Source organism: Athene cunicularia, assembly GCF_003259725.1.
Source record: "Athene cunicularia isolate RWA chromosome 21 unlocalized genomic scaffold, athCun1 chr21_part1, whole genome shotgun sequence".
In the NCBI taxonomy this organism is placed as follows: domain Eukaryota; kingdom Metazoa; phylum Chordata; class Aves; order Strigiformes; family Strigidae; genus Athene; species Athene cunicularia.
In genome coordinates this window covers 5847887-5858714 of record NW_020799127.1, presented here as the reverse complement: position 1 = coordinate 5858714, position 10828 = coordinate 5847887, and the positions used below count along the sequence as shown (strand labels likewise).

Here is a 10828-nt window from a genome sequence, read left to right as displayed (position 1 = left end):
GTCTTACAGAAATTTAAGAAAGAAATGAAAAGTGGCAGTTCTGGGTGAAATGTGCCACGATACTGCTCTTCAGTCCTCCCAAATACTGCAGGCAGTTGGGATTCCAGATGTACTTCTGTTCCACTCAAAATCTCCTTTGCATTTAGATGTAAATTGCCTGTAGATCTGCTTTGTCTGGGAAGTCTGGCTCTGGTTTTTAACTAAACTAAATAAAGCATCTTTAATTACCGTAGGATGTCTTAATTTACTTGGGCCTTTGCATAAGAGTCGCTCAAGTCTCTTAGAACTGGGAGACCTAACATTTAGATCCTAGTGAGATCAAATTAGTAAAATTCTGATAGTGAGCCTGGAAAGTTAACCCCCTCATTCCCAGTGGGATCTCTTTACTCTGCGTGCCTGTGTGATGGGAGGGCAGGACTGCAGTGCCAGCGTGCTAGCCAGCCTCCTCCGTTGCTGGCCTGTTGTGGCTGGTGTGCACAGCTGGATGGAGAAGCCTTTCTGGGGGCTTGGATTCCAGAGTTAACATGCTTCTGTGAGATAAAACAGGCATCAAAAGTAGCTGGTACGTGAATATTGCATCCCTTTTTTTTTTTTTTTTTTTGCATGGGGGCAGATGGGAGACCTAACACAAAATCTTTATCGTGGTGTCAGGAGCTTCCTCTTCTTCAGTGGCAATGCAGGGAGTCCGATATTAAAGAGTTGAAATGGAGACTGCGAACGCTTCTCATTTGTAGCTGTTGCTAGCTCCTGAGGGCAATATCAGGATGACTGAGGATTTGTGATTCCACACTCTTCCTCAGAAGAGGAAAGTATTAACAATGTTGGGGTTTTATGCAGCAATAAAAGTCACGGGTCTGCAGTTACCGTGAGACCAAGGGGAGAGAATCTGTACTTCACCTTTTAAGGAGCAAGCCTGTGTGGGCTATGTTTCATTTTACTATGGCTTTCATCTATAAAGGTTTTCAGGTGTATTGCTTTAATATTCCTCTTCGCAGTAACAAGGATCATCTCCTCTAGTTCTGGCATTCAGCGCCTGTGCTTTAATACTACGGAGAGAGATATGTACCTGGCCGGAGGCACTCTGTTTTAAGGCTACAAATAGAAATCTTTTCATAATGCTATTCAGCATGCTGTCTTTCTACCTGTGAATATTTTAGTTGTGAACGGCAGAAAATAGTTTTATGGGGTGTGGGAAGAAGGATGGGGGCGTGGAGCACATACTGGGAATTTCCCAGCAACTGACATATGAATTTGCTCGGGCCATCAGCAATTTAGAATCACTTCTCCAAAAGTTTGCCACTTTCAAAATTTTGCTGGAACAGTAGGGCTGCATTATGGTAGCTGTAGGTTTTGACTTGCATTTTTCTACTGTTTTGTTCTTGCTGCTGGCAGTCACTGTTAGCCATTGCTTGAAATTGAAATGCAAAGAACATGAATATCCTTTTGGTGAAAGATGCTGCAAGGACTGTGCCCCCGGTAAGTATTTTCACTGGATCCATTTTCACTGGACGTTGTTTATACTTGCTCGATGTAATATCTACCAGTTAATAACCCACACGTGGTAGAAAACAGCTTGATGGAAATACCATTGACATGTAGGAGGCATAACACGGGGAAAAATTATTTTAAGGAGACTTTCATTTCAGTCTAGGCTGACAAAGATTATTGCTATATCATACTAAATTTAGGAATCTTCCTCTTTGGGGGAGCCACATGTTCTTTAACTTCTTTTGTGTGGCTCAGCTTCCTTAATGTGTCGGTCTGGTGCATTTTCATTGTGGGAGTATTAGCTGAGAAAAGATGGTAGCATTTATATTGCTGTTCTTTTCCTATCGCATAAAGAAGCTCAGAAACCTTGCATAATAATCATGGAAAACTTTAGGGGTTTAATTCTATTGCTAAAGATGTTTTCTTAAGCTTTCTTTTATAGCAGTGCTTATACTACTTAAGACTCAGTGGGTTTTTTTTAAGGAAAACAGATACGCTTGATTCATAGACAGAGATTAGCAAAGCATAACTTGGTATGAAGTGTATTTGTTTCCAACTTTCTTATTGCAGAAGCTGAATGAGTCTGAATTCTGGGGTTTGCATGCATAGATGTGGGTTTCTTTCCACAATCTGAGTATCTCTGAAGCCAGTGCAGTATTGAGAAGCACAAATGCAAAATGTCAAACTTCAAATACTTTGATAGTTGGGATTTCATTGTAGAAATGACAGTGATGAAGCGTGCTAACAATTAACAGGTAATATTGCTGTTCAGGGGGATTGCCCCTTAACAGAAGTGATTTTTAGTAGAGTGATTTTTAGTACAGTCACTACTGCCTGTACTGAAAGAAGGGTATGTGTATGTGCCTAAAGGGAGTGTAGATCATGTAAATGCAGTTGCAACTTAAAATCTTGTGTACGGTTTTCTGTGCATCCTTCAGAATAGTTTAGTTCTCTTCCCATAATTAAGTGCTACATAAAATGGATATGGTTTGAACTGATGCAGTAGCAGTATCTTCAAAGATGCTAACTGGAATAAATTCAACCTTTAAGACTTGAGGCAGTTTATTATTGCATTATTCTCAAAACTGTTTAAATCTGAGTGTTTGTGAACTCAGTGTAAAGGAAAGCATACTTGTGTGCAGATACAGATCATCCTTTATCTCTGTAAAATTTTTTTGTTCCTTCTTAAGCGGAAAGAACTTCTAGCATTTTTTTTTTTGTGTTGTTAGCACATCTGCCGCCGTTGGGGGGAAATGTTTCTTCATAGTCTCTTCCTGATTGTGTAGATCCTAAAAATATAGAAGTTTATTACATTTAATGTGGTCACTAAAAATCTCCTGTATTTTGCCACTCAATAAAATACAGAGAAAACCACAGTGAGCAAGAGACTTGACGCTCATTGTTCACCTACAGAACGGGAAAATGGGGAACCGAAATGAAAGAAACAGTCTGTGAGAATAAGGACGTATTTAAGCTCAGCTGTAAAACCCGACTCATTAAAGCTGTCTATAGTCCTGCAGCCTGTGGTATGTGGAGAAAAGCTAACGAGGTAGAAGGAACGTGTCTGACTTTCCAAAAATCCACGGTTAATCACTGCTGTTTCAGCGTGGGCAAGTTGCTTTGCTCACAGAGCTTCTCATCGTAAGGTGTGTAAGCGGTGGGCATCGTCCAGGTTGGAGTGTGTGCACGCAGGCATTCTGAACTTGTCTCTAGATGCAGCATGTGATACAGACGTACTGTGTGGAAAAGCATCGGATGCCTGCCTTGCGTCTTGTGCTGTCTCTCGCTGTTTATGAAATGCACCTAGTAACCTCTTCGCTGGGTGCAATACAGATGCATATCAAAATACAACCGTGTTCTTTCATGCCTGATGGGCTCTCAGAATGCCAGCAGAAAGATACTACGGATGTTTCTTCTTGACTGCTTCACTAACGAATTTTCTGCAAACCTGAGCAGATATTTGGCATCTCTTGTACCTGATTACTTTGGGTTGAATTGCATGATTTATCTCATAAGGGGAGGCAAGATCTGTCATAAAGCCATTGTATTACACTGGAGATTAGACCTCTTGCTGTGCTAAAAACCTGCTTTTTTTTTTTTTTTCCTAATTGATGTTGGCTGCAAACTGTGATGTCCAAAGCATATGAAAAGGTGGTCTGGAGAAGTAATATTTGGAATCCCCTGTGAGAATCATTTGAGGCATTGCCTCAACTCTCAGCAAGTCGTCAGGCCCTTGCTAACCCGTTAGAGCTACTTAATTTACAGTGCAGCAGTCAAAACTTCTAGAGATTCTGGTGTCTCTAAATCTGCTGAATGTTTTCAGCCAGAGCTGTAAGTGGAACTGTCGCTTTCTGGGCACTCTTTCATTCTAATGCATGAAAATGAAGAGAGTTTCCTTCCGATAACATCAGTTCCTCCTTCTGTGTGGTCTTTGTTTTAGGTGAAAGAATGAGAAGCCGTTGCACTGCAAGAACAGACACAGTCTGTGCTCCCTGTCAAGATGAATACTTTAGTAGCGAGCACAACCACAGCTTCTGCAAGAGTTGTACCATCTGCAACACTAGTAAGTCAGCTGTGGAGTGGCCATTTCTTGATACAAATGTGAGGCCATCAGTCTTTGTATGCTTTCTTATCTTTGCACGCTCCTCAGAGGCTGATGTCATAAAGCCTGTCACTTGAGATGTGACCAGGTCCCAAGGCTGAGTTGGTATTTCAGTGGCTGATATCTCCTGGTGGGTACTGGTGGTAGAGCAGTCAAAGGGAAGCAGGCTTGTACTGCCTGAAAACTGGTGTCTTCAGAATTGTTCATAGACTGTTCTCTGCAGTTATTTCTACACACAGCAGATAGGCACTGAGTAGTTTTTTGGTTTTTTTTCTTCTTGTCTCTCACTTGCCATTTATTCTGTTGTTGCTAGGAAAGGGGAGCGTGGAAGTGAAGAAGTGCGAGAAGACCTCTGACAGAGTTTGCATGTGTGTTGCAGGTTACATGCCAGATATCAGATACACGCTGGGAAGTGGTGAGTTAGTGATATGTCAGACTCTCCAAACACCTGCCTCCACCTCAGAGGAGAGCGTTGTTATTTCTAGTGTGAAACCTGTTGTCGTCTCACTGATGTCTCCACACAGGTGTTACAGCAGTACAAACTGTTGCTCCGTGATTCCCAAGCTGCCAGAAATCTTAATGCTCTCCGTGTTAATACCCATGATTAGCCAGTAGAACAAACTGGAAACCTTGCTAGCTGCAGACTAAAATGAACCACTGAGCATGGGTGTTACTTGTGACCCAGTAACTATGGTTTTTAGAAGCTATGTGGGTTTTGTTGGGTCTGTTCTATAAGCTAGGCTACTTTATATATGCTATCAGTGTAATTACTGTGTAGCTGTCATACAAATATGTTACTAACTGAACTTAAGTTCTGCCCCTTTTCTTTTTTTCCAGCATGCTTACCGTGTCCTGAAGGGTCTTACTCCACAGGGGGAAATGAAAACTGTCAACCTTGGACCAAGTATGTATCACAGATCCAAACATGTGCAGAGCAACATTTTGGGTTTACTTCTGTAGCAGTTGATGCCCAAATCATGGTGCAGTGAATCAGTGTTCCTGATGACTCTCAGGAGCCTCGAACAGTCTGTGGTGCTGATTTGAAGCATACGTCTGTCTTTTGTCCTTTCTCTCTTCACCTGCTGCAACAACAGTATTCTCAGCCTTTTTTTTTTTTTTTAAAGGTCTGATGTTTTGTTTCTGTAGCAAAAGGTTCCCTTTCTAAATGCAGCTGTGCTTCAAGGCTGTTATATGTACAGATGCTAAGAAAAATAGAATGTCGGGGGTTTTTTTTTCCAATAATAACTGATTAGCTTAGATGTTCTTCACATATCCTCTACATATCCCATGTAGAACCTGGGAAGGGTGAAGCCTGAGTTTGTATTGATAAAACAAGGATTGTAATATTCACTCACTCGTTCCATGGAGATCACTTGTAAAGTCATTACTGTTTGGAAAAACTACACTTAATTTTTTTTACATCTCTAGCTGCAGCGTTCTTGGGAAGAATACTCTTCGACCAGGGACAAAAACATATGATGCTGTTTGCAGCAACCATGTCACGCAGCCAGCTGTCTCTCAGAGTGCAACACCTGCTTTGAATCTTTCCACCACTGACCACAAGAATAATACATCGACCGCAGTGTTCTCACCACCCAGACCCAGTGTGGTTCCTTCCATTTGCCTGGATAAGAACAGCCTCACAGAGACCAACTGGGGTAAGGAGAGGGGATGGCCGAGTCTAGTCTCTGTTTACTAGAGCTGGTCAGGGATTTTCACCTGAAACTGATTTCACTGGAAGTGAAGTCATGCTTCTGCTCAGAAGCCATACCTGCATTTTACAGTTTTTTCAGTGAGACACACAGGATTCCAGTTTTCTTGCCAGTCTGGCAGCTGGGACTTTTAGTCTTTGTGGTTCAGGGGTGCTTCTGGAGTTCTAGGGTTCCCTCTTTGGAAGCTGTAAAGCCATGGAAACTCTAACTAGAACCATGAATCTCTTTTAGTGTACTCTTTTTTTTTTTTTTTTTTTTTTTGTTCCAGGGTCTTTATCACTTATCCTTATTTGTCTGATATTGCTTATGGTGAGCGGAATGTCCATCCTCCTGTTGATTATCCAAGCAGCCAAAAAAGAGACCAAGAAGAGGCCTTATAGAAACAACCATCAGGGTGAGTTTCTTTTTAATGGGAAAAATGTATAGGAAAGAGAATAATCAGGGCCTCATATTTGAACTTTGATAATTGTTTCAATCATAACCAAGTCTACCTGGCTAAGTAGCACAGTGTCATCTGCTGTTGATACCAGTGGTTGGTCTTCTGTTTAGCCCAGATGCACTGGAGGTCATAGTGTCTGGAGTTAGCATTCTTACAGAGCACAGCCTGCCCTGCTTATTGCCATGCAGAAGGATTTTTCTCTCTCTCTTCCTCTGATTTTTAACTTCCTTGAAGCTTTCTTCCCCCTTAGTCGCTGCAAAAAGGATGTAATGGTTTTGTGCAGGGAGTTCTATTCAGTCCAGAGAGGGTTGAGGATCAACAGTCTTTAAAGAGTATATTGTGAACATTTTGCTGATATAGAAGTGAACTGTTTGGACATGTCTCCTGCAAACATAGAAAAGGTTTGACTGAGAAGAGCTGAACTCTGTATTCAGAATGAAGTGGCAGCCTGGCCCTTGGGTCAGCCCACAGCTGCTTCATGTTCCATTCTTAGAGCGATCCCTACACTTGGTGTTTCCTAGCACTGGCTGGAAAGACAAGCACCATCCCAAATGTCACTCATAGGTGCCTAGTCATCCATGAAACTAGAAAAGTCCCTAGCTTTCCTGCCTCTTCTACTCTGTACAGTATTTTTATTATGATTATTATCTGTCTTTCAGGAGAAAGGAGCTGCCGAAAGCCTATCCAGGAAGAACATATTGACTCCAATTCCAGCCTCATCAAAAGCTGACTCCACATTACGTTACTGTTCCCTGCATTTTTGAGCTGATTGATTGCAACAAGTAATGTGGCAGCATTCCGTGGCGCTGTGTGTGGGTGTGTGTGACTGTTTAATTGCACTTCAGTTCCGTTGAGTCTCGTTCAGCAGCCCCTTTGGCATTAGGACCCAGGGGAGTAGCTGTTCTCGGTGGAATTGTGTGATTCTTTCTCTTAGGCAGATCCTGTGTTGCCAGAACTAACATGATATAGTCCTCTGTGCGTTTCTAGCCAGTTCTGTATGTAGTGATGTCTTTGGACTGAAGAAAGTGTTTTTGAAGCTGTCAGAGCTGATCATTGAGCAGGCAGAAAAACAGGGAAATCCAGACCTGCTTTATGACTGAGTTTATGTCTTGTCTTACAATTCTGAGATGCAAAGCAGAGCATGTCTCCCTCAGTTTATGTACCTCCAGGTGTTTCAGTCTAGTTCTCAAATGAACTCTCCTCACTTTAGGTGGAGAATCTCCCCTGATGAACCTAGGCAACTGCCTTAGTGCTTCCATTTTTTCAAGTTAATTCTTCTTAATCATGTGGAGTGGCATATGTCAGCTGTGCCTCCAGAGGTAGTTGTCATTGCTGGTAACTCGTGCTGGCCATGCTCCACAACAGCACTGAAATTCTGGTGCTAGCTGACTGTTGAGAGATGCCAATTCTCTCTTTTCTGTATTTCTTCAAACATACCCCTTGAGAAAATGTAATGTTAATGTCTTGAGCAGTAAGTACCCTTGTTGTCAGGCCAACAAATGGAATTACTCATGATCATCGGGTAGCTTCAGATCTCCAAGTGTTTGGAAATCCAACGGGGATCTTCATGTGAGTGGAAAGTAGAATATGTGGATTGTCAGAAGGCAAAGGGAATGGTAGTTTCTGACTGGAACATTATTAGTGGAAAACAGTTTTAAAAACAAAGTTGAGTACCACTTGTCTGCACTGTTAACTGTAGAAGTTGCCGTGTATAACTGATGTTTGATCTATGAGCCCTGTGCAGCCGACGTGTGTGCTTCCTCTTGGACATTCTGCCAAATACCCTGGTGTGCCAGTCATCAGCAAGGCTGCTTCAGTCAAGCTTGGATTTCTCCACAGTAAAATTCTTTAGCTTAAACCACTTTTATGGCACTTGATTGCTTGCTGTGGATGGAGGGAGAAACCCGCAAGCAAGTTTGGTTCTAGAGAGTGTTCTGTGTTTGGGGAAAGCCTGTTTATGTCTTTAGGAGCACGTACATGGACTTCTAGAGTTTTTCTGCTGATGAATGGTAATTTTTGTGATGGTTCAGAAAAGAGTTAACACCTTGGATGTCCTTTGATAAGAGGCAAGAGTGGAATTCTTAACGCAGTGCTGGTGATCTGGGCCTTCGAGGGTTGCATGTGAGCAAAGAGGTGCAAAGCTGATGTAAGAGTGGATAGATGCCTAAACCATGCCCTGACCTTCCGTCTGGATGATCACCTTGTGCATGCTGTCAGTGGAACCTGTGTTCGGAACTGAAGAAGTGTTCTTGGTGTGGTCTATACGCTGTTAAAATACTTGGTTCTTTGCCTGTACACTATGTGAGATGAATTTTACTTCTGTGATGTTTTTTTCCGGAAGTTAATCGGTCTGGAGTTTTGGGAAAGCATTCAAATTTTAGATGGGGAGTTCAAAATCTAAAGTGTCTGAGAGAAACCGGAATTGTTATTGTGAATAGCTTTTGGTGTAAATTAAATACCTCGGTGTAAAAGTTCAGGAAGTAAAATTGAAAGTTATATAATACAGAAGTGTTTTTTTCACTTCAAATACAGCTCCTTGGTAGATAGCTCATTAGAGATAAGTGTTTTATATATGCAGTACCAAAGCATATGCCAAAATATGCAACAGGAAATGTATTCAAGAATACAATTGGTGTCTAGGAACATGTTTTTAAACATAATTTTTTTATATGTTATACATATGGTGTACTTGGCAATAATTTCCTATTTTGAAGTGCATATACAATGTATATAAATATTTGTATTGTATACGAAGTGTGATAGTGACTTTTTGAAATAAATTGTGGTAGCAGCTAGATGCACATGTATGATGTGTATGATTGGAGAGTACAAATGGGCAGTTATTCCCTTGTGTGTATAATTCTTAGAGAAAGCAGGATCACCAAATGGTCGATCCAGTGGTTTTAGCAGGCTTTGCGTTCATGTGCTGCCTTGCCCCTGGCTTTCTCTGTGACATGAGAAAGCTCTGTGTAGTGTTTTTCTCTGTACATCTGGCCTGGCAGCAGTTCTGCCCTGCGAGTTGCTGGAACGTTCAAGATGTGACTGCTCAGCCCCTTCAAAAACACAGAGCCCCTGTAGTGAAGTTAGTGTGCGTGACCTAAATGCTGTCATCTTGCAGTGAGCTGGATGACAAAGTGCACCGGATCAATCTGAGAGATGGATTCCAGGGAACACCCAACAAATTCTCAGAAATGATGCTTATCGAGTTTGTAGACTGTGCTTGAGAGAAAGTACCCCGTTTCCATGTAACTGAGCAAGGTGCAGATAGCTAGTGAGCTGTCTGAGGTTGTGGGTTACATGATGAAAGCCCGCAGGAACAGATGAGCTGTTGGCTTGACAGAAGTGCTGCTGTGGCAGCAGAGCTCCTCTGTGGCGTGGGCTCATCAGCTGTTTCCACGAATCTCACTTGTTTTCTGCCCTCTGGCTCAGCTGCACAGGAAGATCACTGACTGCACTGTGCTCTTGTGCCTTCCCACAGCCTCCTGATGGGGAGATTTCCTGCAAACTAGGGCATGGGGTTCTCTCTGGCTGAAGAAGGAACTGATGTCAGTCCTGGAAGTGCACAGCAGAGGTAGGGTAGCTGAGGTTCAAGTTGCATTTCCACTTAGAAAATTGAAGATTCAGCATGCGTGTGGCTGAAGGCCTGTAACAGCAAGCCCTCAGGGGCTGGAATTGCTGCCTTTTGTGCTAATGCATACCTGGGAGCCAGTCTGAGCTGCGCCTCCTTGGATATACTGTGCCCAGACACATAATCCCATTAGAAGAGTTAAACCCTAATAACATTTGATAGGGTTGGAGGCATTTACGATTTGATTTTTTTTTGGAGGATTTGGGTGTTGGTAGATTGTCAGTTTAAATAAACTAATTAGGTATTTCACTCTAAATAAAGGAGTAACAATTTTTGTTTTAGTTGCCATGTTCACTCTCGTCACTCTTCTGTGAAAATCTTACTTGGATTTTTTTTTTTTTTTGTTCCAATCCTCCCTAAAATGGCAGAAAGTAGTTAAAAATAGGCAGAGAATCTTGAACAAATTGGTGCTGCCTTCTGCCCACGCTTGTGTTCCTACATGCCAGAAACAAAACTTTCCCTTCTCAAAGGAACGGGCCTGTGTGACAGAGGAAGTTCCTGTTTTGCAACCATTCAGATTTCCCCTTTTTCGGGCACTTGAGCGAGACACAGTCTAAGTTGTGCAGCTTCATCTAAGCTGATGAAGATAGGGCTGTACTGGAAATTTTTTCCAGCGTAACGCAGTAAGCTGAGGTGTCAGTTCTCTTATTCCGCAAACAAATGCTAACTGGTTTTAGCGTGAACTGTATTGGCAGTCAGAGTACTCAGTGAACCCCTCTGATTTGTAAATTAAATGCATCTTGGTTGCCATAGAGCCCCGATTGTGGAAGTCACTTAAGCACATACAAAACTGTCTGCAGGAATGTTATCACTAAAATTTGGTCTCTTGATTGTTTTAAGAATCGTTTGTAAAACTGACTCGTAATTCCTGTAGTATCTTTCTGGGTGAGAATAATGCCATTTTTTTCCTGCATAATTTAACTTCTTTTCAGCTGCGCTAGCCGTGAGTTACAGGCCAC

At 42.1% G+C, this 10828-nt stretch overlaps 1 protein-coding gene across 1 annotated transcript; it reads left to right on the top strand.

The window, feature by feature from the left end:
* The first annotated feature begins 599 nt into the window (after window positions 1-599).
* On the top strand, window positions 600-10131 carry TNFRSF4 (TNF receptor superfamily member 4). The gene is made up of 7 exons (XM_026862614.1): window positions 600-1476; window positions 3929-4051; window positions 4404-4505; window positions 4928-4994; window positions 5519-5748; window positions 6071-6196; window positions 6901-10131. Exons 1-7 carry the CDS (start codon window positions 1335-1337, stop codon window positions 6969-6971), a joined length of 861 nt encoding a protein of 286 aa, XP_026718415.1. The 5' UTR covers window positions 600-1334; the 3' UTR covers window positions 6972-10131.
* The last annotated feature ends 697 nt before the right edge of the window (window positions 10132-10828 follow it).